This window comes from Tarenaya hassleriana, unplaced genomic scaffold (genome assembly GCF_000463585.1).
Source record: "Tarenaya hassleriana unplaced genomic scaffold, ASM46358v1 Cleome19, whole genome shotgun sequence".
NCBI classification, from domain to species: Eukaryota; Viridiplantae; Streptophyta; class Magnoliopsida; order Brassicales; family Cleomaceae; genus Tarenaya; species Tarenaya hassleriana.
The window spans coordinates 1808453-1836254 of record NW_010965304.1 but is presented as its reverse complement, the minus strand read 5'-3'; the positions used below and the strand labels follow the sequence as shown (position 1 = coordinate 1836254).

The 27802-nt window shown below is 38.8% G+C and overlaps 5 protein-coding genes across 7 annotated transcripts in view; 4 read left to right on the top strand and 1 right to left on the bottom strand.

Moving 5' to 3' along the window:
- Nucleotides 1–2616: 2616 nt before the first annotated feature.
- LOC104811075 (tubulin alpha-3 chain-like) lies at nucleotides 2617–5359 on the top strand. 2 transcript variants are annotated; one of them, XM_010537633.1, is made up of 6 exons: nucleotides 2617–2901; nucleotides 3514–3728; nucleotides 3814–4013; nucleotides 4192–4700; nucleotides 4817–4939; nucleotides 5022–5359. In XM_010537633.1, the coding sequence occupies exons 1-6, from the start codon at nucleotides 2789–2791 to the stop codon at nucleotides 5212–5214; spliced, it is 1353 nt and encodes a 450-aa protein (XP_010535935.1). In that variant the 5' UTR covers nucleotides 2617–2788; the 3' UTR covers nucleotides 5215–5359. The 2 variants fall into 2 exon arrangements, with proteins under 2 accessions (XP_010535935.1, XP_010535933.1); XM_010537631.1 differs by having other exon boundaries at nucleotides 2621–2901; nucleotides 4817–5359.
- A 403-nt stretch (nucleotides 5360–5762) lies between these two features.
- LOC104811074 (importin-5-like) lies at nucleotides 5763–13252 on the bottom strand. 2 transcript variants are annotated; one of them, XM_010537630.2, is made up of 21 exons: nucleotides 11931–13163; nucleotides 11353–11556; nucleotides 11151–11255; nucleotides 10976–11041; nucleotides 10724–10888; nucleotides 10488–10562; nucleotides 10239–10393; nucleotides 9801–9936; nucleotides 9648–9717; nucleotides 9419–9546; nucleotides 9253–9309; nucleotides 8452–8637; nucleotides 8270–8362; nucleotides 7789–7874; nucleotides 7613–7679; nucleotides 7462–7528; nucleotides 7249–7385; nucleotides 6980–7071; nucleotides 6829–6895; nucleotides 6357–6557; nucleotides 5763–6085 (listed from the first exon to the last, which is right to left on the bottom strand). In XM_010537630.2, the coding sequence occupies exons 1-20, from the start codon at nucleotides 13161–13163 to the stop codon at nucleotides 6396–6398; spliced, it is 3351 nt and encodes a 1116-aa protein (XP_010535932.1). In that variant the 3' UTR covers nucleotides 5763–6085; nucleotides 6357–6395. The 2 variants fall into 2 exon arrangements, with proteins under 2 accessions (XP_010535932.1, XP_010535931.1); XM_010537629.1 differs by having other exon boundaries at nucleotides 5763–6557; nucleotides 11931–13252.
- Nucleotides 13253–15753: 2501 nt separating this feature from the next.
- On the top strand, nucleotides 15754–18740 carry LOC104811292. The gene is made up of 4 exons (XM_010537953.1): nucleotides 15754–17406; nucleotides 17491–18131; nucleotides 18224–18554; nucleotides 18630–18740. The coding sequence occupies exons 1-4, from the start codon at nucleotides 15754–15756 to the stop codon at nucleotides 18738–18740; spliced, it is 2736 nt and encodes a 911-aa protein (XP_010536255.1).
- Nucleotides 18741–20905: 2165 nt separating this feature from the next.
- Nucleotides 20906–23846, top strand: LOC104811072 (IQ domain-containing protein IQM2-like). The gene is made up of 9 exons (XM_010537628.1): nucleotides 20906–21053; nucleotides 21395–21781; nucleotides 21865–21979; nucleotides 22059–22124; nucleotides 22229–22317; nucleotides 22422–22509; nucleotides 22620–22859; nucleotides 22976–23077; nucleotides 23172–23846. The coding sequence occupies exons 2-9, from the start codon at nucleotides 21429–21431 to the stop codon at nucleotides 23697–23699; spliced, it is 1581 nt and encodes a 526-aa protein (XP_010535930.1). The 5' UTR covers nucleotides 20906–21053; nucleotides 21395–21428; the 3' UTR covers nucleotides 23700–23846.
- Nucleotides 23847–24149: 303 nt separating this feature from the next.
- Nucleotides 24150–27802, top strand: part of LOC104811071 (protochlorophyllide-dependent translocon component 52, chloroplastic) — a 4466-nt gene continuing 813 nt past the window's right edge. Inside the window, exons 1-7 of the mRNA XM_019202301.1 lie at nucleotides 24150–24881; nucleotides 25298–25485; nucleotides 25952–26037; nucleotides 26145–26329; nucleotides 26434–26622; nucleotides 26740–26930; nucleotides 27649–27800. Coding sequence (XP_019057846.1) covers nucleotides 24345–24881; nucleotides 25298–25485; nucleotides 25952–26037; nucleotides 26145–26329; nucleotides 26434–26622; nucleotides 26740–26930; nucleotides 27649–27800 — 1528 coding nt within the window. The 5' untranslated portion in view covers nucleotides 24150–24344. The remainder of the gene's footprint in view (nucleotides 24882–25297; nucleotides 25486–25951; nucleotides 26038–26144; nucleotides 26330–26433; nucleotides 26623–26739; nucleotides 26931–27648; nucleotides 27801–27802) is intronic.

The following is a 27802-nucleotide window of genomic DNA, read 5'->3' as shown; positions in this document are numbered from 1 at the left end:
TATATAATCAGGGATACATGTTTTAAATAAATCAAATTATGTGAATTAAAATGAATATGTCTTTAAAGTTCAATCTTTTCTTTGATATATTACATAGAAATAATTATATACGATTATAAAAAATCATACAAATATAAAAAAAATAAAACCAAAATATATCAAACTCGTAATTATTACATAAAATTTAAGTTAAAATTGTAATCAAACAAAAAAAACATTTATAGGCGAAAAGGATAAGATGGTCAATGAACATATAATTAAATATTTCAATTAATATTGCCCGCCAAACGAGGAAGTAAGGGGCCCAACTTTTGCTAAACGAGCAAGCAAAGCAAGGCAATGCCTTGTTAGCCTGAAATTACATTTATACCCCTAATATATTGGGTTATTACACTACAAGTCCCTATGGTCGAAACGAAACCAAACATCCGTAGGGCCCATTTTTAGATTGGGCTTTGAGTTTGAACCCATCGTTACAATCTCCAGCCCAATAGCAATGGTCCGTATTCGTTCCTATATTCTATTGGATATAATTTTTGGAAATTTTATGCTAATATGTAATTAACATAAAAAAATTTCTAATTATTATAATAATAAATAAACTCAAATATCTCATTCTAAATCATTACCGAATGATGAAAATGTTATGTTTAAAAAAAAGCTTTCTTTTATCTCCTTATAAAAAAATTTAGAATTCGATAATTATATAAAAAGAAACATTATTTATCCGTATTGTCATTCTCTCTCTTTTTGGTGTCTCTATTTCAAAAAAACATTAATCAATCCGAAAAAGATTAACGAATGCTAGATGATTCATCGACATGCACTTGCAGTATTACAAATTTTAATTTATAAATATACTCTTAAGTCCAAATTAATTAAAATTTATAAAGATTTAATTTGGACAAGTTAAACCGAACGGTTTACCCTAACATATTAAATTATTTCTTATATAATTATTTTTCCCAATATTTTAGATTCACATTTAATTTTATTTTGTTTCTTACGAGATAATATAATGCTGGTGTCGAATAAAAAACTACAACTATCAAACAATGATTGTATAGAAGTCCGGATAAATATTTTAAATTTTCATACAAAAACGAGTGATCGTTATAATGCGATCGATATTTTAAATTTGATTAGCACTTAAGTAGTTATTTGGAAGGTTTTCCATATTAATTTTCATAAAGTAAATTGTAATTGACACAAATTCCATTTTCATTTTCGAAAATAGGAAACCCTAAAAACATCAGATTAGTGCAAAAATAGCGTCGCTTTGTCAACTAAACTAACTACTTGGCGGATCTTATGTTTTCCGGATCTTATAAAAAGACAAATGTTATTCGATTATGTTAATGAAGAATCTAATTATTAGTAAATTATTTTTTATTATTTGGTAATAAAAAAATTGAAATAATATGTTCCCCACGTAATTTTTTTAATCATTTATACGTCGATTAAAGAAATGTGTAATTATTGTATCATGTATGGCATGTGAATGTGTGCAGTCCACAGAACGGCACAGCTCACTCTCGTGTCGAATCGACCTGTCTCAGCGCTTGGGGTCCATAATTTTATGTTTCCGAAATTACCCCTAACGGGTTGTCGAAATTACGATATTGACTCGGTCGGGTTTCAAACCGACCCGAACCGGTTAATGATGCCCTTTTTGAACCGGTTAGTCCGGTATTTGTTTTTTTTCTTCTCTCCCCACATTGCGGAGGAAAAAACAAAACTTTAGTGCTAGATATTTCTTATAATGGATACAGGGTGTGTGTTTAGGATTTTATTTATATTTTGGTTTATCTAAATAATTATATCCATTTTATTTTAATATCAATTATCGTTTTGGTTCGAATTTTATTAGATTCAATTGGCGATATATTTTTATTAAAAAAATTAAATAACATTTATTTGTATTTTCATTAAATTTTTCGAGATATTTTTATTTTCAGTTTTAAATACGGTACGTATACAATAAATTTGGGTTTGAAGAACTTATTCCTTTATAATTTAGATCAAATTCGGATAAAATATAATTGTTTGATATTTTTGTTGGATTTGGTTTGATGTTATATATAAAACCAAATATTCCAATGGAATTTTATGAATTCATCTCAAAAAAAGATATTCAAGTACTTGCTTGGATGAAAACACACAACCCTCCTATTGAATCGTAATTACTTTTGGACAAAACAAAAATTCCACATTTAGAATATAAAAAGATAATATGACCATTATTTTATTTTATTTAATAAATAGACTCAACTAGGGAAAAACAAAAAGAAAACATATATTTTTTTGTAAGAAATCTAAAAATAAAGGGATTAAAATGGAAATTTCCCCCCTCATAGTACGAATATAAATTCGTTATAATTAAATAAATATGGAAATAGACAGACCAACAACGGAGAAATAAACAAAAACAAGCATCTGGATACCGTACCGAAAACTAAAATGAACCAAACCAAACATCGAAGGGGTAATACAGTAATTTATTCTGCGACAGGCGAAAAAAGCAAATCCGTGGGACCCAAAGCAAGGCTGTCACCGATTTGGCGGATACCTAAAAATTATCAAATCCTCTTCATAAATATTCCTTTTCCTCCAAAAATAAACAAAAATATCTTCTCCTCGCCTTGAAAAAAAAAAGAAAAGAAAAGAAAGAGATCTCATTTTCCGATCTTCGACCTCGATCGGTGTAACAGTTCTTGTGAGAGGAGGAAGAAGATCGAACTAGGGTTTCTTTCACGGAGAAGAGGGGATTTAGGGTTCTCGAGAGAAGATGAGGGAGATCATAAGCATTCATATCGGACAAGCCGGTATTCAGGTCGGAAATTCATGTTGGGAGCTTTACTGTCTCGAACATGGAATTCAGCCCGATGGAATGATGCCCAGGTATGAATCGGTGTCTCTTTGAGCTTTTGTATGTACAGGGACTGGTATATGTGTGTTTGTTCGATAGAATTTGGTGTCGGTTACACTGGGTTTCATGTTGATTTACGAATTGGGGACGAATCATTTGTTGTTTGATTTTTTGTGTTTCTCTTATTGCCTTCATTTCCACCATGATTTAGGTACTCTCGTGTGTTTTGGTCTGAAGGAACCGTGTTTCTTCGGTTTCTTTTCGCCTAGAACTTTGGAATTCTTTGTTTTGCTTTGGGGATGTCGGTATTCCTTGTTTGCTCCACTCTGTTGAATGAATTCAAATCGCAACTCTCTCTCTCTCTCCCTCTTGTTTAGAGCACAAAATAGAAAATCTTGTGTAAGCCCACTGCTAGCATTTTTCGTGTCGGACCCTTCTGAGTGTTAAATTCTTTCAAGCATTTGTTGGATTCTGTGAAATCTGATTGTTTCATTTGCACGCATTTCACTTGATATTCTTTTGAATCCATTTGCATCAGATGAACTTCGTTATTACGGATTATTAAAATCATCTCTTTGATGTGTGCTGTCAAAATGAGGCATTTGTCCTGTCAAGGCTGAAGAACTAGTTTTGTCTCTTACCAGTGACACTTCAGTGGGTGTTGCGCACGATGCTTTCAACACATTCTTCAGCGAGACCGGAGCTGGCAAACATGTTCCAAGGGCAGTTTTCGTTGACCTCGAGCCAACTGTCATCGATGAAGTCAGGACTGGAGCGTACCGACAACTTTTCCACCCAGAGCAGCTTATTTCAGGGAAAGAAGATGCTGCAAACAACTTTGCAAGAGGGCATTATACCGGTAAGAAGGGCATGTCAGCTCTGGTATGAGATGTAGTTGTAACACTTCAGCATTACGGGTTTTAATGGTTCATGTTGTTGTGCAGTTGGGAAGGAAATTGTTGACCTTTGCCTTGACCGTGTGAGAAAGCTAGCCGATAACTGTACCGGCTTACAAGGGTTTCTTGTGTTCAATGCTGTTGGCGGTGGAACTGGTTCTGGGTTGGGGTCTTTGCTGTTGGAACGCTTGTCTGTGGACTATGGAAAGAAGTCAAAACTCGGATTCACAATCTATCCTTCTCCTCAGGTAATTGTGGTCAATAAGCATTACTGTTATTGTTTCCTTTCTTATTGTTATCCTTAAAGGCATGGTTTTAGGATGAATCCGGCTAAATGTTTAGTTGTTTATTACTTGGAGTTTCTAGTTTTTGTCAGTAATGTCTTAATTTGTGTCTTGTTAGTAATGCTCTGCCTTTTGAACTCAGGTCTCTACAGCTGTTGTAGAGCCTTACAACAGTGTTCTGTCGACACATTCCCTCCTTGAACACACCGATGTGGCTGTCCTCTTGGATAATGAAGCCATCTATGATATTTGCCGGAGATCCCTTGATATCGAGAGGCCGACCTACACAAACTTGAACAGGTTGATATCTCAGATCATATCATCCTTGACAACATCGTTGAGGTTTGACGGAGCCATCAATGTGGATATTACGGAGTTCCAGACCAACCTTGTCCCGTACCCACGTATCCATTTCATGTTGTCATCTTATGCGCCAGTTATCTCGGCTGCGAAAGCATATCACGAACAGTTATCAGTCCCGGAAATCACTAATGCCGTGTTTGAGCCGGCTAGTATGATGGCCAAGTGTGATCCAAGGCATGGAAAATACATGGCTTGTTGTTTGATGTATCGTGGTGACGTCGTCCCTAAAGACGTTAACGCCGCCGTTGGCACCATCAAGACAAAGAGGACTGTCCAGTTTGTTGACTGGTAAGAAGACGCAACCGATTATGTAATAAGTAATGGAAAATGGATCGTTTCATGTGAGTTAGTTATTTGTTTCGGTATTTTAAACTGTTCTTCTGTCTGGGTTTTTTTTTTCATAGGTGCCCGACTGGGTTCAAGTGCGGAATCAATTACCAGCCTCCAACCGTCGTCCCGGGAGGTGACCTTGCTAAGGTGCAGAGAGCTGTATGCATGATAAGCAACAACACTGCAGTGGCTGAGGTGTTTTCTCGGATTGATCACAAGTTCGATCTCATGTACGCCAAGAGAGCATTCGTGCATTGGTACGTGGGCGAGGGAATGGAGGAAGGTGAATTCTCGGAGGCGCGGGAAGATCTCGCTGCCCTGGAGAAAGATTACGAAGAAGTCGGGGCTGAAGGCGGGGACGATGAAGACGAGGGTGAAGAGTACTGATATCTTCACACAAACGGAGTACGTGAGCTTTCGTTTTGAGACGCTTTTGAATCTTTTTTTCTTTTCTTTCTTTTTTTTGGATTAAATGCTTCAATGTGTTCTTTGAAATCCTGTACAATTTGCTCTGGAAATTGTCTATGATATCCATTTGGCTGTTTACGAATCTGCAAATAGTGTTCTTTAATCTCGTGGTGTCTTTTGCAAGTTGATAATAAAATGTCAATCTCGTATCTGTATCTGTAAGGTGATAGACGTAGTAGGATTATGTAGGACGGATTTTGAAAAAAAAAAATGATTGTTCCTTCCGATTGCTTCGCTTGTCATCATCACTTTCCTTTACCTGTAATGATCATTGATAATCTTGTTCTTGTTTCTGGTCGGGCAACTGGAAATGGAAATTTTAATTTTAAATCTCATAACGTAAAATACACACTCTCGGGTTAAAGTTCCAATTCCAAACATTTTGACCAGAAATGAAAAATTGACAGAGGGATTTGATCATCCGCAGACAGAGGTACGAGGATCAAATTAGTACAACAAGACATTCATTCATTCAACCCAGAATGTTCGGATAAAGGGTCACCCAAAATTCTCGAACCCACCACTAAACCCCCATCATCATCCACACAAATATAAATCCGACCGGTACCCAGACCTGGTAATAATGCCATTATACAAAGACCAAACTTCCACATCCAAGTAATTTTTCACCACACAATTTTTTGTCTTTATTATCACTGAGTAATTTCAACAAAAAAAGGGTTAAGACACCAATAACCAAAACAAAGAATCCATCCTCCAAAATGTTCACATCTGCAATACCCAACCAAATAAATAAAACACTTCCTTTCATTCTGCTTCCCCTTTCTTCTTCATCGTATATTCTGTACCGACAAAAATCTGCAGCAAAACTTCCCGGCTGACGAAGCTGGCAACAACCCATCATCTCCAAACCCCTAATATACACTTTCTACATATGACATGAGAAACAAGACCCGAGAGAAATGTAGAACAAAGACGGAAAAAAACACTTATTGTTGCAACCTTGACCGATGACCATCATCGCTCAAAACGAATTGAGGGGCAAAAGCGAAAAGCTTTGGGAAACATCGTGAAGTTTGGAAAACAGACGATGAAGATCCGACCTTTTGTGGTGTAAAGAATGCGGAACGAAAGAATCAAACACAACAGTGACCAGAGGGCTTTGTATTGTGGTTTTGTTTTTACCCGAAAAAAAGCTGGAAAGGCTTCGCCAAAATTGTATCGTTACGAGGAGAGCATGGATTGGAGCGCGAGCTGCTGCTGGGGCGGCAACGATGACAAAGTCGAGGCCAATGCAGACGGTGGCAAAGTCTGCTGGAGCTGCTTCAGCATGTTTATCATCCGAACACCTGTCTGTTCCGTAACTAAATCTTTGCCCGTTAGAACCTGCAATGCAACACCACAAATGAAGAATTTTCGATGAATTTGTCCTGTTACGCTAAAATGCGTTATGTAAGACCTGTGGAACAGGTTGGATACTTGTGACGACAGCTCATGATTAGGGGAATAAATATAAACTATAAACCACACTATTCAAGTTTTGATGAATCTTGTTCAAAGATAGAAAGAGTAACACAAGCGTAAATATATTTCAATCTTCTGCCATTGGTGGGGATGGAAGAACAAAAGCGCCGCTTTAAATGCGAGTTCTACGTACCTCGGCAAAAACCATGATGATTTTAGGAAGAAACTGGTTGTTGGGACCCAATAGATTCGCATCTTGCCTGCGAAGACAAGTTAAAGTTTTTTACAAGAACTAAAAAAAATTCTAGGAAGTGTAAACCAATATGGAACCGACGCAACACTACCTTTCAACCATCGAGCAGAGCTGTTCATGAACAATTTTGGCTTCGATGACATCATTTCTTAAAGGCAGGCAATTCAACCAAGCAGGAATTACCTAAGAAAACCACAAGTGACATGTTATCAAGACGAACAGGATAAAGGTTTGACAAAGAAAATAAATATAATCATATATAATAGCCTCGTAAGCTACAGCTATAACGTAAAGCTCTTAACTTCAACACAAAAGACTAATTAAATCAATAAGATAAAAGACGATGCAAAAACTATATACCTGAGTAGCATCAATACATTCACGGTGAAATTGACAGATCTTTCCCATAGCAGAAACAGCATTATCATACACCATAGCATTTTCAGATTGTCGAGCATTCGGTTGCTGTATCACAACATTTAATCTTGACAGAGCTTCTGTTAAAGCAAAAGCACATGTTATCAATGTACAATATGTGTCAACGCCCTGAAACTGCCATTGAATAAGACTGACCTCCAACAAGGGGCTTAAATACAGATCCGCCAAACTCAGCACAAACACCAAGTCCGTAAACAGCAGCCTAAACGAATGAGAGTTCATTTGAGAAAAATCGACAAGAAAGAAATACAAAAGCACCCGATTTAACAGAGTACGAAAGCAGGACCTGTCTGACATCGGGGCTCTCGTCATTGCAAGCTTCTAATACAAATGGAAGATAAGTGTCATAGTATCTGAAAAACACGCATAACAAAGGAGTCATAATTACAATTAATAGCTAAAAGCTACAATTTAGAGAGAAAAAAAAGAGTTCAAATAGTATTGCGATTTGCATATGCTTACTTAAGGGCAGCATCGCGACATTGTTCTGCAACATCGTCGAAGATGCATATAGCGATCCTTCTCTCTTCAGCTGTTTTATCCCTTCCCTGTATTCAACGATTGACATCCAAAAAATAATCAATCAAGTTTAAAGAGAACCCTCGAGCAAAATAAGATGTGATTGTATCACAATGTAATTCCTACAGCCACATTTTATTATCTAATACTGACCTGAAATTGAGATTATATACGCATTAATCAACATGTTGACTTTCCTTTTCCATCACCATACTCTTATGCTATTAATTCAATCGACTTTACAAGTAGACAGTTATTGCTCCATGACATGAAGGGAAGGGATTCACAAGATTCCGTTCCAATTTATCATAGTAGGCAACAACGGCGACTACGTAATTCTTTTAAAAAAGGACACGATTTCTGACTATATAACACTTCCGCCTGGGCTCAAGTAGTATTAAATACCACGAGGATAGCTACTTACCCACATGGGAGTTAGATAAGAGGATAGCTCATCAAAGTAAGGCAGAAACGAGGCCTTAAATGTCTTAACAAGTGTTCCCAATATTTCACCGACCTGAAAGCAGACATCAAAAGTAAGAGAAAATGAAAACACTATAAATCAACCCAACCTTGAATCTGAAAGGGAAGCCAAAGAAAACTAACTTGATCAAAAACTTCTTCTTCTTGCTCATTCTCCTCTTTAACAAGCTCTCCCTCTTCAGCATCAAAATCTTCAGCATTAGCCCTCTCTCCTCTCTCTCGTTTTCTGCTAGAGCTTGCTGTCATAACTTGTTTTATCTCATCAACAATGGATCTAATCTTCCCCTCATCCAGAATATTTCCAGAAATCTGGAATTAATAATAAAATGTTGTGAGAGCAGCATTTCCAAGAAAGTTAAGAATTGGAAACACCGAAAAACTTGAAACAAAAAGAACAGTTTGTCAAATAAATTACAAAATCATTGGATAGGGAAACAAGAAACCACGCCCATTAACAACAAATATCATTCTTCTGATGCTCAATGTTTACCAAGAATAAGAACAGTGAAAAAATAGGTAAGAAAGAAGGAACAGTTGCCAATTCATATTATATACGACCTCTAATTACCATGGAACCACATGGATAGTGTAAGATAATAAAGAAGCTAATGTAGGGTAGTGTAAGATAACTTCTTGAAAGAAAGGAAATGCAAGACTAAGTTGGAGTCTACAATTAGCAGTAGATCTCTACACACATCACAGGTGAAGTTGGACATATAGCTCGAATAATCACCCAATACTGTGTTACAATCAAGAGTTCATTGGTTGCTGATCCATTTACGAATGTCAATCATGGGGTGGGGCCCGAACAAAGATTCTTTTACATTTCAACAAGATCTAGTTTCAAATATCTAAAGGCCAGTGATAAATATATTGACTCCAAACACAACAGACAGAACTTGTTAACTACATAAGAAATATTACCTGCAAGCATTCATTAAGTGCTTCCAGCATACTCACGGTGATCTCAGTGTCAGGTTCCTACAAAAGATTTGCTCATGACTCATGAACCACCAAATATACACAAAAGGGATCAAAGTACAGGGAAAAAAATGCAAACGTGTGAAAACAGGGAAAGCCCCACACTAACTTTATGCAGAGCTTCCAACATGGCTGGAATGATGTAGTCAGAGAGTTGCTTTAGATAGGAGAAATCACGACCTTGAGAAATTCCTTTTTCTATTGCCAATTTTGCTGAACGAAGTAACTCCGGCATCGCTAGGAAAAAAAAAGAAGATAAATGACCCAATTCATTCGAAAGTTGTGTTCCTATGATCCAGGAAACTGGAAGATCGGAAAAAGACATGTTTCTGACATACCTGAGACAGCTGCTCTCCTAACTTCCTCATGGAAATAGAATTTAAGCAAAGGAACCAGTGTGGGAGCAACCTGAACAATATAAACTCAATCTACCACTCGTGGCAATATCGCCAGAAAGAGACAAAATTCAGAAGTAATTCAACCAAACCAACCTGATCAATCCAAGGAAAAAAACCTTCTTTTAATTCATCAGCATAGCAACAGAGCATGTTGCAAGCGGTGGCCTTTTCCTCCAGCACACTAGTTTTGATCCCAATTCTTTTGTCCCCAAGGATAATGGTCTCCATGCTGCATCGAGAGATGCAGTTAATATAAAATGCATAGATGGCCAAATCACATATACTATACGGGTTAGATAACCCAGTAATATATTATCGATATACAATGCAGGCTGGAGCTCCAACAACATTAACTTGGTTTAAGAGAGATCATACCATTCTGATCAAATGAAGCAAATTTTTCACATTTTAAGATTCAAAAGCAAAGCAGTTAACAAAGTTGTAGTGTATTTAAGACAAAAAGGACGACCAATGTATTATAGAAGCATTTTCCAAGACACTCTAACGATCAGATGAAATAAGAGTGAAAACCTTTCATCATCAGAATCCTCAGCTTCATCTTCTGAATCCGCAGATGTAATTGTTACATCTGGTTTAAGTTGAGCTGACTGAAGTAGAGGAGGCATAACAACGCTCATATATGGGAGAAAATCTTGTCCTAGACACTTGCAAAGTCTGGCCCATGCCTGTAACGGTGTAAGGTAAACACAAGCAAGGGAACAATTAGTATGGATGGTAATGCATATACATATACCAAGCATTTCAGTAATAAATACACACCTGTAACATGTAACTTGTTATCGGATCATCCGCCTCCATCTGAGAACCTTGCAATGACATAAGCACTTCCATGACCTGGAATGCACATGTGAAGTAGTTTCATGCAACCATCAAGTAAAAAGCTCTCCAATAAAGTTAAGATATCTATAGCAGATAAAAGAGAATAAAGCTGTGGATATAATCTTCACAAAAAGAAGGGAATTGATCCACAAGAAGTTACATGCATGAAGACATACCTGTCTCGCATCGTCCCTAAATTTGTCCTTTCCAACTGCCATTCCAACAAGACTGATGCATTCCATGGACTTGGCACGAAGCATGCGTTTAGACTTGTCGGTTGCACTCATCAAAATGGTCTTGAGATAAGGCATGACGGCATCATAGTACTTTTGGAAATGTTCCTACGAAAGCAAATTGTGTTAGAGTCTTAGACTAAGAGTTCAATATAAACGGAGACCATATCCAGGTCACATGTTCTTCAGTTATACCTGCGATGAATCAGCAACTGAGGCGAGAGCTGTCAAAGCTCCTTCTTGCACCATTTGCTTACCATTCTGCACATTGATACATGTAAAATTTGAGAATAGGCATCTTCAGTTGGCAAAAGTTATCTTTCTTTGTTCTTTAAATTGAATTTTAAAAAACCAAACACAGTCAACTTACTTGTAGAAGCACAAGCAACTTGCTCACAATTCCATCTAAATATGGCACCAATATTTCAGGTGTACAGTTCTCGCTGAAGTTGAGTACGGCTGAAGCAGCATGAGCCTGCAGGAGTATATATGGCATATAAAATGTCATCCCAGGGCCACTACGGAAAGCGTATGAATATATATATTTTCAGGAATGAAAAAGGAAGTCTAACCTGCACTCGAGGATTCTGAAAATCATCCATAGCAGCAGCAAGAGCTGGGAGCACTCTCTGATGATGTTGATTTTGCAAATCTGGACCCAAGTCTGTGGACAACTGCCCAACTGCATTTATGGCTGCCCACCTCACTCGAGGATGAGTACTATGAAATTGACTCAAAACCATAGACACCACTTGCTCCAGGTTTTTTATCATTATCTGCATTTGGGTATATTTATTAAGAACCATCAAGACATATATTATTTTGGGGAAAAATTCCCATCAAAAAGCCGTGCCCATACTATTAGTTACGAAAGAAACTGAAGAAACCAATCAAATCATATACCCTACTGAAGAATATAGTCAAGGAAACAAAGAAGTGAATGACATACATTAGTGTTTTAACATCCTAAAAGGACAAAACGATTTCAATCAAACATACAAAAATGGTTCATCATCATTCATCAGTGATCAAGAGACGAGAGTTTGGTTCATAGTCAAGAAAACCAATTCCGCAGCAATAACAAGCAATCACGAACTCAAGAATTTAGTATACCGCAGAAAAGACTAATAGATGCTGCTGCGGACCATACCTTAGAACAACCTTCCGCAATCTGGGCAAGCGCAATCAAGGAAGCATGATGTTTCTGCCATTCCGGGGAAGCTAAATACGCAGAGAACTGCTCATACGCAACAGGAACAATGGTATTCCCACCCAATGAAATAGCCAACCGATCAAGACACTCTTGACCCATGCTATAGTTGCTTGTCTCACCAGCATCTTCGTCCTCGGTCTCTGCACTATGCCAAGCAGGATCATCCTCGATGTCCTCAAGCATCTTCATGAGTACAGCAAACAACCTGCTGATGAACTGCGGCAGCTTCCTGACCATCCCTGGGGCACGCTCACGGGCCTCCGCAAGGGTTACCAAAAACTCGACCGCGAGATGGCGGGTGCCTTCCTCGAGGGAATCTGCTTCCGCGATCTGAAGCATCGAACCGACGACGTCAACAAGTTGTCGTCTGAGGAATCGCGGCTCGGTTCCCGCCAATTCGATGAGAAGCTCCAGTGCCTCCTGAGCCGTGGCTTCGTTCCCGTTGTTCAACGACTGGGTCAACGTCCTGATCATCGCCGGAAGAACATCCTGGAACCTGTCTCGCTCCGTTGAATTGGACAGACACTGGATGAAACTGATCACGGCGTTCAAAGCAGCGATTTTGACGTCGGGACTAGCAACGTCGGAGCTCAGGCACTGCAGAAACACGCCATGGAGATGCTTGATGTGCGGTGTAAGAGTCTCCCCAACGTACTGCGACAACTGGGCCAATATCAAAAACGCCGATTCCTGCAATTTCGAAGAATCCGAAGACACGCACTGGAAAACGAACGGCAACAACTCCGGCCACCCATTCTCCGGCAGGATCCCGGAGGCAAGCTCCGACACGGTATCGCAAATCTTCTTCGAGATCGATTTCGTGTCCTCGCGTTGAATACACGACAGCATCGAAGATTTGAGCGACGACTGGGTGGACAGCGAGAGTCGCGGCCACAGGTACGCGTCGTCGCGGGTCAAAAGTTTGCGGAGGAGCACAGCAGCCATGGCGCGAGCCTCGGGATAAGGAGAAAGCTGGAGAATGTGAGCGAGCTTCAAGGCGAGGGTATCGGGATCGGTCTGCTTGGCGAGATTGAAGAGAGCCTCGGCGGAGGAGCGTTGCTCGTTGGAAGACGACATAAGAGAGGAGATCAGGGTCTCGAACGGCGACGGATCAGGGCCGAGAACCATCGCGAGCTGAGCATGCTGAAGCTGGTTCGCCTCGGCGGCCATGGCAGATAACGGCGGCGGGAAAAACTAGGGTTTGAGCCTCCTCTCTCTCTATCCTTTTAGGGGTGTGTCTAGAGAGAGAGTAAGCGGGATTGAAGAGGTGAGAGAGATAAATGCGAATATTAAAGGGGAAAATTTTAGATTTGTTTTATTTTATTATTTTTCTTATTTTAGTTTTGCGGATGCAAATGTCTCAATTTCGGTTGTGATTTTGTTTAATTATTTTAAAAAAAATTACCATTAAAATCTAAATATTTTTATTTTATTCATAAAAGATTTTAGTTATTCTAAAAAAAATAATGTTGTTTTTTTACAATATTTTGTACTTGGTGTAATTATTTTAATTTTTATATTTTTCAGACTACATTAATTTAATTTATATAAATAAATCGAATAAAGTTGAAATATTTTAATTCAATTTTTGGTGCGCCAAAAATAATACTTTTTACGTGTGGGCCAAATTAGGGAGGAAAAAAATAAAAGAAAAGCAAGCAAATGATAGGTCATTAGCTGTATTTTGATTGTCAAGATGATCAATGGGTTCTCATTTATTTTATTTTAATTATTTTATTTTATACCTCCTTTGTTTTTTAGTTTTTATATTGCATAGGGATGATTATTTTCCGCTGGAAGTTTGATAATTTTGGATGGAAAATACAGTATTATCGATTTATGTTCAAGTGATTACAAAAATTATTATTAAAAACTATTAATAATCTAATAGTTTAAGTGATTAATTAATATAAAGTTATAAACCAAGCAAAAAATCAGTATAAATTAAACTGATACAATTTTTAAAAAAAAATTAAAAAATTTAAAATAGCAGAAAGTAACTCAAAATATATACAATAAATATATTGTTTAAAATATCAATAATTTTTTATATCCTTCATTTTTCGAGAGATCTTTTAACGATAAGTTGCAAACTACACAGGAGCATTCTTTTAGATTATACGTGTAACCTATTGATAACTTTATTATATGTATACACATTAATATATTTAAAATGAAAAGTTTAGTACAAATTAAATTTATTGGCAACACCGACAATATTTCTATTAAATTTTATAAGTTGTATATAAAAGTTTAGATTGTTTTAGAGAGTTTATTGGCTCCCATAATATATACATATGGTATATGTATATAGATAAAAACAAATTATTGGCAAAAATAAACTAATAAATTTTTTGTATGAACTCATTAATTATAAACAAAGTAGAACTCATTAATTAAAAAATAATTTTGTTATAACACCATTAGCATGGAAAAAATAAAAAGCATAATGAATAATAGGACCGTTTTGCCCAACACAACCAATAAGATTGTCCAATAGTGCATAATTATCAAATTAATATAATCATTTTTTATATCTAAATGAGGGGTTGGAGTTGGACCACCATAATTAGCAAAATCTTCTCCGTAGCCAAATATCATAATATATATAGCCGTGAGAAATTATCTAGAATTTTTTCATCTACAAATATCAAGATTATAAACATTATACGTTATACTAATAATAGTCAAAATACGTAACTAAATTGGGGTGGTCTATTGATTAAAAAAACATAAAAAATATACTTTTATCCGAATTTAAATCCAAACGTGGAGAGTGCATTCACCCGAACTTAACGATAACGAGCCTCTGAAATATATACTAGATTAAAAGATGTTATTCTAGTTTTTATTACAAGGTAAATGGCTTTGTAAATCTTATGTATGTGTGCATCATACTTAATTTATTTAGCAGTTTTAAAACTTATATTTTAAGGAACATTATCAATTTTCTATAAATAGTTAAAATTTTAATTATTTTTAAAACGATAATTTGAAAGAAGAATTTCCCAAACTTATGATTTTCTAAAGGGTTAATCTCCGATAAATACCTGTACTTTTTCCACGTCTCAGTTTAATACCTGTACTTTTTTAATGTCAAAAAAACCCCTATACTTTTGAAAATGTATTAAAAAATACCTGTAATTATCTTCTGTTAATTGATTAATTCCTGTTACGTAACGGCGGAATATAATCGTTAAATAGGTTTAAGAAATGCCGATGTGGCGTTAACGGAGTGCCAAATAAGCACCACAATAGTGTTTTGTCCACATCAGCATGAGTGAAGTGACTAAAATAAAAAAACGGTTTAGGGTTAAACTTCTATAACCCTAAAATCGAAACAACATTTCTGAAATTGAGCCCTAATTCCTCTCTTCGCACAAGGAAACCCTAAATGTCTCTCTTCGAATAGTTCTCCAAATCTGAACTTAGTTTCTCCGTTTGTTCGGCGGGTGTGGAAGATTTTGGTGCGATTTCAGGTGAATACCCATCCAGTTTTGCATTTCTTCGTTCTTCAAATCTTCTGTCCATGTTGATGGTTTCGGTCGATGTTGATGGTTTCTACACATGTTCGATTTGGTTTTCGGTGTTTTAAAGTTTCGTTTTCTTGTTTTGAAGTCCTATTTGTTCGGGAATACTAAGACGTATTCGTTTTGATTTTGATTTCACTGATGGTAGTTTCGGTTAGTTTTCTGGGTTTTGAACCGTGTTTGGTTTCTGGATGTGTTATTGATGAATGTGTTTGTTTTTACTTCACAGGATGTCGGCGGACGATTTCCTTGTCACCCTAAACATCCATATGGGAGGATCTCTATGGTGTGAGGATGACGAGATTAAATACGTCGGCGGTTGTGTAGAAAAGTATGAACGTAAGTTTGATATTGATTATTTTTCATGGTTTTCGTTTGTGGATATTCTGAAGGAGAATAAATTGCCTACTGTGAATGCAATATGGTATAAGAGAACAAAAGAGGCAATGAGTTGTTTGAGACCAATCCGAGAACATATAGATTCAGAGATAAGGGATTTGATTAGTTTGGCGAGAACATGTGCTGAGATAGATGTTTTCATTGAACATAAGGTTAGTGATGGTCCTGTTATATCAGGACTATTGAGTGGTGCTGATGTTGGTGACGATGTTGGAGATGGTTGTGATTTAAGGGATCTTGGTCATGATGTTGCTGATGATATTAGAGATGGTTGTGATTTAGCAGATGGTGGTGCTGATGCTGGTGATGATGTTGGAGATGCTTGTGATTTAGGGGATGTTGGTCATGATGTTAGTGATGGTGGTGTTGATGTTGGAGATAATGTTGGAGATGCTTGTGATTTAGGGGATGTTGGTCATGATGTTAGTGATGGTGGTAGTGATGATGGTGTTAATGATGGTAGTGATGATGGTGTTGGGGATGTAGGTGATGGTGGTAGTTTCGAACATTATACATACAGTGTAGAGTTTGCTGAATATATAAGTGATCCCGAAAGGTATGATAGAGGCAATGAGTTTCCTAGTACACCAGAGATCACCGATGATGAAGGAAAAAAAGAAGTCGATAGCGAGATTGGAAAATACCCAATGCATGGTAGCTCGGGTAGGTCTTCTGACCATAATCTATTTCTGGGTAAGACGTTTAACACTGGAGATGATTTCAAAGAGGAATTAGTACAGTATGTGTTGGATTCAAAGTTTAATGTGAAGTTCTCAAGGTGTGAAAGCAGAAAGATTGCTGCAATTTGCTGTGAAAAGGACTGTCCTTGGAGAATCTACTGCTCTGTTCATGCAGGATTGAACAGGTGGATGATAAAGACATTTGTCGATGGCCACAACCACCCTAAGAGGACTCACGCAGATTTGTTGAACTCAAGTCGCATAGCAAAGATCTTTCTCGAGGATCTCAGAAAGGAACCATCTCTTTCGGCTAATAAGATTCAATCTAGGATGCAAGAAAAGTTTCAAATGATTGTTTCTCGTTGTCAATGTTTTAAGGCTCGTCGGATTGCATTGGGGACACTCGTTCAAGATCAGAACGCTCAGTTTGCCAAGTTATGGGATTATGAGGCAGAGATTCGTAGAGGTAATCCCAACACCACAACTGAAATCGGGACAACAGTCGCGGAAGATGGGACCATTCTTTTTGATAGGTTTTATGTTTGCTTCGAGGTATTGCGAGAGACTTGGAAGAGGCATTGTCGTCCAATTATTGGATTGGATGGATGTTTCTTAAAATGGTCACTTAAAGGTGAGTTATTGGCTGCAATTGGGAGGGATGGTGATAATAGAATATATCCCATAGCATGGGCTGTGGTACGTGTTGAGAATAATTTTACGTGGGCTTGGTTCTTACGGAGATTAAAGCAAGATTTAGGCCTTGGAGAAGGTGCAAATCTGACAATACATTCCGACAAGCAAAAGGTATCTCATTCATTGTTATGTCCATACATTCCGGCAATTACATAATATATCTGATTGTAATGAAGTTGGTTTTTGGTTTTGTAGGGTCTGATCCGTGCTATAGCAGAAGAATTGCCATATTGTGAACATCGGATGTGTGCCCGTCATATATATGCCAATTGGAAGAAGCAATTCAAGGATATAGAGTACAAGAAGTTCTTCTGGTCAGCTGCACACAGCTATAGCAAAGGTGAATTTGTTCAACACATCACCGCATTGAAAGAGTTCAACACTGCAGCATATGAGGCATTGGTTAATACAGATCCAAAACATTGGTCTCGTGCATTTTTCAGAGAAACATCCAAATGTGGAGATATCAATAACAATTTAAATGAGAGTTATAACAGCTCAATTAGGGATGCTAGATTGCGGCCTGTAGTGGATATGCTTGAGGATATCCGTCGAAAAACCATGCAACGGATTGCAAAACGTTTTAAAGAGGCCACTAAATGTGTGACTGAGTTCAGTCCTCATGCGATGGAGGAGTTAGAGAAAGCAAGGAAGAATGGTGGGTATTGTATGGTGATTCCCAGTGGCCATGGTAAATATGAAGTGATGAATTTGGGCATTAGTTATTCTGTCGATCTTGTTGGGAAGACTTGTGCTTGTCGACAGTGGGATGTTACCGGAATACCATGTACTCACGGTCTTGCTGTGATCAATCAGAGACGAGACAATTTATCTCTGTAAGTATTCTTTGGAACCTTGATCGTTTAAATATAATTCATTATCTGAAGTTATAGGTTTCCTTTTTAAGAGTTATGCTTCTTCACTGTAGGTATGTTTCTCATTACTTTAGTAAGGAGAAATGGGTTGCAACATACGAGAACAATATTTTGCCTTTAAATGGAGAAATTTTCTGGAGAAAGACTATGAAGGATCCTCTTGGTGTTCCAATTCCTCAATCAATGCCGGGAAGACCCAGAAAGTTCCATCGAAAGAAGGATCCACATGAGTCCCCTTCGAAGTCTGGTCACATCTCACGCCATGGTCGAAAGATGACCTGTACTAAATGCAAACAAGTTGGACATAACATAAAGACATGCAAGAACGAACCCTATCAAGTGCATGGTCCCCCGAGAGGGCCGGGTCGTCCGAGGAAATTTCTGGTATTATTTAGGATCCTCTTTGTGTTGTGCATTGTTTATATAGGACATGTTGATGGTGAGTTATCATGTTTGTAGAGAGATGGTGAACCGAGTAGGAGACCACCAACTAGGAAAAGGAAAACTATTGCATCAAACTCAGTTCCTGCCGAGAGTAGTGCTAACTCTGTTGCTGAAGGTAATATTTGATTCCAAACATCTAATTCAATCATTTCAAGTACTAATTGAAGTTATTATTGTTGTAGGGTCTTTTTTTCCGACACAGTCATCTCAGACAATTCAATCAGATTTTCCAAATCGACAAGTGATTCATCGTCCGCTTGCTCCATCATCAGCCCCTCAAGTTGTTGGTTCATCATCCCGCACAACTAGGAGGTTTCAGCCTCCGCGCCAAAAGAACCGAGGATGAATGTGATGACTACTGTAGACTTCTTTTGATCTTTTGTAGACTTGTGTTTTGGTGCCTCATGTATAGGGTTTAATGACTTCATGACTAGATGACCATCTCTTTTGTAGACTTGAGTTCCTATGCATCAAAGAGGCAAATGTATATCATGACTAGATGACCATCTCTTTTGTAGACGTGTTTTGGTGCCTCATTTATCTGGTTATATATTAACCAACAAAAACATAACGAAACATCCGTTAAATATCATCCATTACATGCCATAAAATCCGATAAATATCATCCATTACACACCATAAAATCCTACAAAACATATCCCAAGATCTTACATAGCATCCATTTCATAACACAATCCATTACATTTTTCACAAATCATATGACTGATAATCCATAATAGTAAGCAAACAGCATCACGACAATAACGGTGATTCCAATAACTTGGAATAGATTGGTTCTATATTCAATCATCTGCTCTTCCATCTTCTTCAATTTCAGATTCACCTTCTCCATCTCACAGTTCATAAGTTGTTCCATCTTCTTCAAACTCACAGTCATTTGTTCTTCCATCTTCTTCAGATTCTCATTCACGCTCAAAACCTCAAAGTTCTTCTGTTCTTCTATCTTCTTCAATGTCACACTAACCTTCTGCGATTCAAAGTTCATATTCTGCAACTCATTCTTGAAAACTTCCGAATACGATTTCATTCTATCCAATTCATTCCGACAATCTTCATTTTCCTCGACCAATGCATCATCAAGCCATTTGAAGAAATGCGAACATTTCCTCTGAAATAGTACACAACCAAAACATCAGTATCTCTGGCACATAACAAATATATGCGAAAAGTCGAACCAAATACAAACCTCCTGCGAAGCACAAGTAAAAAAAACTCTTCCTGGATTCTTGTCTGTTTTTGAGGTCTTCCTACAAACCGGTCCTCCACAAACGCATCGGAAAGGAATACCTTTAGACTGACTTGATTCACTTCTTGCCCTTTTGGATTCAGCATTCGAATTTGACATACTTTCGGATCCTTCACTCATCTTAAGTTCCACCAACATTTCATAAAAAAAACATCACATTGTTACCCACGGTTCGATCAGAAATAACTTACACTCAGTTATCAACTACAAATTATTCCAATTTCGAACCCATTTACAAAACCCTAAAAATCTAAACTATTCGACATCTTCCAGCTTAACTATCAACTGAATATAACAAATCAACCACAACCTTCTCTGGTCCGAAATCGACAACTAGAAATCAGACTGCGAAACCGTAAAACTGGAGTTTTCGAACCTAACCTTCTTTGTCAATTTTTCGAATCTAACCTTTTCCGGAGATGAACGGCGTCCAAGTTGGAGAAACAGGAAGCCCACAAGTACGGGTTGCTGGAAGCAGCGTCAAAACTAATGCTTAGCTTTTCTGGGTTTCGATGTTACACAGAAACATGAAAGAACGAGGAAGTAATGGACAGAGAGAAGAGACACTATTGTGGAAGAGGAAGCCCGAGCTAATATTTGGGGATTTAGGTTTAACATGCTGATGTGGACAAAACACTATTGTGGTGCTTATTTGGCACTCCGTTAACGCCACATCGGCATTTCTTAAACCTATTTAACGATTATATTCCGCCGTTACGTAACAGGAATTAATCAATTAACAGAAGATAATTACAGGTATTTTTTAATACATTTTCAAAAGTATAGGGGTTTTTTTGACATTAAAAAAGTACAGGTATTAAAGTGAGACGTGGAAAAAGTACAGGTATTTATCGGAGATTAACCCTTTTCTAAATAATAAAAAAACTATTAGAAAAAATTGACTTGCTCTGTTTTTTTTTTATTACAAGTCCAAATGTTATGTTACATATGCACCTGAGGACGAATCCCTTGATTTGCTTCACAGGTTTTCAGCAGCTCATATCACGAGGACGAGAGAGAGAGAGAGAGAGAGAGAGAGAGAGAGAGAGAGAGAGAGGATCCAAACGATGAACAATGCAAAAGACTCTAAAATTCGAATAGAAAATCCTTAAATTCCACGAGTTATTATTCAGTTTTTGCCTTTGCCCATATCCGTTGTATTGCCGTTCGAGGTAATTTTGGTGTTCTTCCGAATTTTCTCGTTTCCTTTTCTCTCTCTCTTTCCGTAATCCGTAATGCGAAATGGGTTCTCTTTGCTTCGATGCATTTCTCCATTTGATCGGATAAAAATGTAACCTTTCTTGTTTTTGATGGAATATGAGATGTAAAAATGCGATCTTTCACCATTTCAATGGCATTTGAAATTCAAAAAAAAAATGTGATCTTTGAATATCTTCATCTCGTAACTTGGGTCTTTCCTCGTTCTGATTTGGGTAATTGTTTTCGATTTGGATCACATTATTAATGAAAGTTCTTCAGGTTTTTATGCGTTTGTTGTGTCCTTTGAACACAGGAGACGAAGTTTTGCAGAAATCATCGGTTATGAGATGGGGATAAGAACTTCTTCTCTGGTGAATGGCGAAAATGGCGACGAAAACAGCGTAGAGTCTGCAAAAGTCAGGACCATTCGATTCGGGAAAGACGAGTACGAGATGCAAGTAAGCTTTGATGAATCGGTTCTTGATTCCGACGCTCCCGAAAAGATGGCTAAGGAAGGGATCATCTCCATTCAGTTCCACGAAACCGATACGGGCGAAAGTTGCGTGGCTAAACCGAGCGATTGTGATCGTAAAGAAACGGGTCGGGAGGACGAGGCTGCGGTGAAACTGCAGAAAGTGTACAAAAGTTTCCGAACGAGGAGGAAGTTAGCGGATTGTGCAGTGCTTGTGGAGCAAGGATGGTGATTTTCTGATCATAATTTCGGTTTCTATCGATTTTCTTCGTGATTACATCCTCGTTTTCTGATTTCTCGGATCTTTTCAGGTGGAAAGTTATGGATTTCATGGAACTAGAGCAGAGTTCCTTGCTGTTCTTCGAGAAGGGCGATCAAGAATCCGCGATTTCTCGCTGGTCAAGAGCCAAAACCAAAGCAGCAAAGGCGAGTTTTTTCTCCTGAAAGATTGCTTCCGAAATTTTCACCATCGATTCTTGATTGATTTTTGTCGTGAAACATCCAGGTCGGGAAGGGCTTATCGAAGAACACCAGAGCACGGAAACTTGCTCTCCAACACTGGCTCGAGGCGGTCAGTCAAAATCTTCTTTTCAACTTTCTAATCATATGGTTCATATTTTCAGATTCATCGGTCTTTTTCCGATCTTGATGATCTGTAACTCACGCATGAAACAGATTGATCCACGGCATCGGTATGGACATAATCTGCACTTTTATTACATTAAGTGGCTTGAGACTCAAAGCAAACAACCTTTCTTTTACTGGTAAGCCCTTTTTCCTTATGATCAGATACATTCTTCGGGTCTGTAATTTCGCCGCAAAAACACGAAAAAACTTTATATATGTCGTACATTCCGTAAATATCCAGGCTCGATATTGGAGAGGGGAAGAGAGTGAATCTGGAAAGGTGTCCTCGGTCGAAACTTCAGCAACAGTGTGTCCAGTACCTTGGCCCGGTATACTACCTTTTCTTGTTCTTGATCAAACTCAATTAGGACTTCAAGAGAATTCCGAAAAGAATTTTTTTTACGGGTTGGCTAAAGTTTGAATCTTTTTGTTAGAACAGCTCGAAAGACAGGCTTACGAGGTAGTTTTACAAGATGGGCAGTTCCGGTATAAGCAAACCGGAGAGATAATCCACACAACCGGAGAAGAGATCAATGCCAAGTGGATATTCGTTCTTGGAACAGCAAAGGTTTTGTATGTCGGGAAGAAGAAGAAAGGCCGATTTCAGCACTCAAGCTTCTTGGCCGGTGGAGCAACGATCGCTGCCGGAATACTCGTCGTGGAAAATGGCATTCTCAAGGTAGGAATCATATGTCAGTTTTCGGGTTTTACGTGTGAAATTTTTTTGTTACTTTTTCGCATTTTTGAATCTCGAAAACAAGAGATTGATAAGCGGGAACTTGTACATATGAGCAGGAGGTTTGGCCTCACAGTGGCCATTACCAACCAACGGAAGAAAATTTTCAAGATTTTCTTGCGTTCCTACGAGAGAACAACGTCGATCTCACTAACGTTAAGGTATGACAAAAAAGAAAATGGAAACAGATCGAGATTCGTCTTCTCTTATACTTGATGGTGATCTTATTCTACAATCCTGCATTGATGAATTCAGACAAGTGCTGGGGAGGGAGACGAAGAAGATAACATTAACGGCCGTCACTCAAGAATGGGTTCATCAGACATGGATGTATCAGAAACCCTACACTCGATAACGACGATGGAAGGAGTGGATGAAGATCTGGTCGAAGAAGAAATACCCGAAAGCCATGAATCAGAACAACAAACGGAAGATCGCAACAAGGGCAATGAGCAAAACCCACCACCATTATTGTCTTCAGGAACAGTGGAAGAAGAAAATGAAGAAGATGGTGAGGGAGAACATTACTTGGGAGCCAAGAAAGGATTGCTTGTCGAAGAAGTAACCACTCCTCGAGATTCGATCCTTAAGAGAATGACTTCGGAACGAGAGACGGGTTCATTTCAGCTGGGGAAACAGTTATCGTGTCGGTGGACGACGGGTGCGGGGCCGAGGATCGGTTGTGTCAGAGATTACCCATCAGAGATGCAATTTAGGGCGTTGAACCAACTGAACTTGTCTCCTAGAAGAACCCTAACTTGTTCTGCAAGAAACCTCAACTGAATCTGGTCTCAGTTACCTTGATGAGCATTGGATGCTTGGAGGAGGGCTCCAAGGAATGTGTAAAGGAAAAATAACTACAAGATAAATACAATAAATGAATAGTTCTACCAAAATTCACATGTAATTGTAATTAGAGTCTTTAATATATGTTTTTTTTTTACAAAAATAATGTCTTGATTTGTGTGTTATGTAGACAATATACAATCTTTCGGACATAACAGAAAATAAAAAATATTGAAATTATCACGTGCAATGTATTAAAAGATAAATACCTTTAAAAATGTTGGAGGTTTTTCTATCAATTTTGGGTAAAATGTTGACAGAATAAGTTTTAGGGTATTATTAGAATATTATAAAAGTATGGGGCGTTAAATCGAAGATTTCCTCAAAACATTTTCAACCTCAAATCCCTCTGCTTCTGTCGTTGACTTTCTTTTGTTTTCCCATTTTCCTTCATTGGCATGCAAGCGGAGGCGCAAATTGCAACTCTTCTCTCTCTCTCTCTCTCTCTCTTTCCTTGTTTCTGTTTTCTGGTTCATGAATTGGCATTTGCGTGTGGATTCTGAAACCTGCTCCTGCTTTTGATCTGTTTGCAAAATAATACTCTTTTTCGGATAAAAAAGGACACACAAAAGAGAATCCGCCATGGAAACAGCTCTTGGAGCTTGCAGTGTTACATCGCTTCGATTACTTAATACCCAGACCCGGTTCTCAAAACCCATCTTCACTTCCCTCTCGAATCCAAGATCCATTTCTCAAATTCCCCAAATCTTCAAACCCTCGTCAAAATCCAAGCTTTCCACAGCCTCTGTATCATCTTCGTCATCAACAACTCTCCCGACGGATTCATCGGTTTCTCCATCGGAACCGGAGATCCAAACCGATTCCGGGACGGAGAAGTTCGATTGGTACGCGAATTGGTACCCGATCATGCCGGTCTGCGATCTGGACAAGAGGGTTCCACATGCGAAGACAGTTATGGGGCTTGATTTGGTCGTTTGGTGGGACAGGAACGAGAAGCAATGGAAGGTGATGGATGACACGTGTCCCCACCGGCTTGCTCCGTTGTCTGACGGGAGGATTGATCAATGGGGGAGGTTGCAATGTGTGTACCATGGATGGTGCTTCAATGGCTCCGGTGACTGCAAGTTCATTCCTCAGGCACCAACTGATGGACCTCCGGTATGTGAAGATATGGTCTTGTCTTTGCCCTTTCTGTCTGAACTTTTGCGAACTCCATATGTCTGTTTTCTGAATTCTGCTTCAGTTTGCTGCTAGTTATGGATCAGTCTCGTGGCCAAGATCTTTAATGTTTTGTGGCTTATGATCTTAGCTTCTGTTTGATAAGTTTGTTTCAGTTCCAGATGGTTTTGTAGCCGAGAATCTTTTATGCTTTGTGACATATGATTATGATCTTGGTTTGTGTTTGAAATGTTCTTCAGCTCCAGATGGTTTTTGGTATCTAAGGTGTTTTTATGTTTCGTGGCATTGGCATGTGATCTTAGGTTTGTGTTTGATACGCTTGTTTCAGTTCCAGATAGTGTTTTGTGGCATATGATCTTTAGCACCGTCGTGACTATTTCTGTCATATCTTTCAGGTACATACTTTCAAGCAAGCTTGTGTGGCTGTTTATCCGAGCATGGTGCAGCATGACATGATTTGGTTTTGGCCAAACACGGACCCGGGATACATGAATATCATCGAAAAGAAGAAGCCCCCTTACATACCAGAGTTGGAGGATCCCTCATTCGCTAAGCCGATTGCTAGTAGAGATATCCCTTACGGGTTCGTAAACATCTCATCCTCGTTCTTTTCTTTTCTTCACAAAGTTGTCGTTTTCTTGCAAACGAGGCCGGGATCTTTTGCGTTAGGAAGCTGAAATTGCTAGCATAGTGGAAACATATTTGTTGCCCCATTTCTTGTTGATTTCCCTTTTTACTTGAATGGAACTCTTGTGTTGGGTCATTGGCTGAAAATCGTAGATTTCATCACCGAAACTATACACGGAGAGATAGTCCCTTTTTCTCGTCTTTGCTCGGGTAATGCTGTACTCCGAGTAGAAGGAAAGATATGCCCGGTTTTGATTTGCACATATATGACAAATGAGCTCTTTTGTTGGGTCATTGGCTGAAAATCTTCTATTTGATCACTGAAATTATATTCCGAAAGATAGTCATTTTTTCTTGTCTTTTCTCGGGTTATGTTTTTCTAGTCTTTGCTCAGGTTATGACTGAAATTTCGAAGTTTTCAGGTACGATGTCTTGATCGAAAACCTCATGGACCCGGCTCATGTTCCTTATGCACATTATGGACTAATGCGGATTCCTAAACCAAAAGGCAGATAACATTCCGCATTTCATCTCCTTCTATTACCCGATCGAGTTTTTCTTTGTTACGCTTTAGAGTACAGACCCGTGAAAGTAATTTTGAATCTTCCTTTGCAGAGAAAGTCGATAGGGAAGGGGGCAAACCGCTCGAAATAAATGTCAAGAAAATAGACAAGAACGGTTATTTTGCCAGACAAGAATGGGGTTATGCAAATTTTATCGCACCATGCGTTTATCGCGCTTCCACCGACCCATTACCCGAGCAAGAAGGAGAGTCCGTGACACCGATTGCATCCGACAAGGTGGTAGAAATAACACGGCATATATCGGGATTATCGAGTTTTACATTTGTGTATTGCATTTGCTTAATCTCTCTTTCAACGATGTTAACTTGTATTTTACGCAGGCAACGCCACCAAAACGCAGAGTGTCTTTGATCTTCATATGCATTCCCGTCAGCCCAGGTCGCAGTAGGATAATATGGACATTCCCGAGAAATTTCGGGTTAATCATCGACAAGATTGTTCCGAGATGGGTTTTCCATATCGGACAGAACAAGATCCTCGACTCGGATTTACACCTTCTCCACGTCGAGGTGATTCCCGACCTTTATCTTATCCTCAACCCGAAGAAAGAACCTAAAACGGGTAAAGATCCGGAATATCTTAAACATCGTTGACCCTTTGGTTCATATTCGTTTTTACTTGTGCAGGAGCGGAAGATACTGGAGAGAGGTCCTGAAAACTGGCAAAAAGCGTGTTTTGTTCCGACAAAATCCGACGCACTTGTTGTTGCATTCAGGAGATGGTTCAACAAGTACGGCGGAGCTCAAGTTGATTGGAGAGGACGGTTCGATCCCTCTGTTCTTCCCCCGACGCCTCCCCGAGAACAGCTCTTTGACAGGTTACACACGGCTTCCCTTATGCCTTATTTTGATATCTAGGCTACTCTCCGAACCTAGATCGACCGGAAAACTCCGATACAGTTCAGGAACCCAATGAGCAGAGTTTGTGTCGTAGAAGAGACCAGTTTAGTCCAATTTCAGTCATTTCTCATTTGCTTACAGACAATGAGCAATGTTTTTAACAAACTTTGAAACCGAAACTGAAACCAAACCTAGCTGAATAATTTCTGAGGGGTGCATGGGTATCCGAACCCGCCTGTCTGCGGATATCCGTGGTGGCCAAAACCCGAGCCACAGGTTTGTGTACGAGTTTTGTCCGCCAACTACCTCTACCTGTGATATGTCGGGTACCTAAGCCCTCACTTCCCTGCAGGTACCCGGAACTCGGGTACCTAACCTTAACGAGACCGAGACCTCCTGTTACCGAGGAGGGTGAGCCCGAGGCCGGGTTTCCCAAAAATCTCAGGTACCTGCCCGTTCCCACCCCCTACTTTGGCTATCTTTCAGAACCATTTCGGAAAAACTGAGTAACCCTGAAACAGAACCTGGAAACACAACTTAACCGAATTACCCACACCCTATTCGAGATTGCGAAAGTATCGTTTTCCCGAAAGTTAGGTGCAGTAAAGCATCAATCTTTCAGCGAATCAGTGGCGTTTTTCTACACGGGATTATATTAAAGGCTGAACACGCTCTTTTTTTCGGTTTAAACGACAGGTACTGGTCGCACGTCGTGAACTGCAGCAGCTGCAGTGCAGCGTACAAGCGTCTGAACGCGGTGGAGGTGATCTTGCAGGTCGCGTCCGTTGCTCTCATCGGAATCGTGGCCGCGACCGCTAATCGAACCGCCTTGTCGGCCGCCGCGAGAACC

Excerpts from the sequence above, each read along its gene's own strand:
- LOC104811075 (XM_010537633.1), top strand. The coding sequence starts at position 2,789 with ATGAGGGAGATCATAAGCATTCATATCGGACAAGCCGGTATTCAGGTC. Across the intron at positions 3,729-3,813 it reads TGCAAGAGGGCATTATACCG|TTGGGAAGGAAATTGTTGAC; the intron begins GTAAGAAGGGCA and ends GTTGTTGTGCAG. Across the intron at positions 4,014-4,191 it reads CAATCTATCCTTCTCCTCAG|GTCTCTACAGCTGTTGTAGA; the intron begins GTAATTGTGGTC and ends TTTTGAACTCAG.
- LOC104811074 (XM_010537629.1), bottom strand. The coding sequence starts at position 13,163 with ATGGCCGCCGAGGCGAACCAGCTTCAGCATGCTCAGCTCGCGATGGTT. Across the intron at positions 9,718-9,800 it reads TTTTTCCTTGGATTGATCAG|GTTGCTCCCACACTGGTTCC; the intron begins GTTGGTTTGGTT and ends TATATTGTTCAG. Across the intron at positions 6,558-6,828 it reads TCATCATGGTTTTTGCCGAG|GTTCTAACGGGCAAAGATTT; the intron begins GTACGTAGAACT and ends GTTGCATTGCAG.
- LOC104811292 (XM_010537953.1), top strand. The coding sequence starts at position 15,754 with ATGTCGGCGGACGATTTCCTTGTCACCCTAAACATCCATATGGGAGGA. Across the intron at positions 17,407-17,490 it reads TACATTCCGACAAGCAAAAG|GGTCTGATCCGTGCTATAGC; the intron begins GTATCTCATTCA and ends TTGGTTTTGTAG. Across the intron at positions 18,132-18,223 it reads AGACGAGACAATTTATCTCT|GTATGTTTCTCATTACTTTA; the intron begins GTAAGTATTCTT and ends TCTTCACTGTAG.
- LOC104811072 (XM_010537628.1), top strand. The coding sequence starts at position 21,429 with ATGGGGATAAGAACTTCTTCTCTGGTGAATGGCGAAAATGGCGACGAA. Across the intron at positions 22,125-22,228 it reads TCCAACACTGGCTCGAGGCG|ATTGATCCACGGCATCGGTA; the intron begins GTCAGTCAAAAT and ends CGCATGAAACAG. Across the intron at positions 22,510-22,619 it reads GTGTCCAGTACCTTGGCCCG|CTCGAAAGACAGGCTTACGA; the intron begins GTATACTACCTT and ends TTGTTAGAACAG.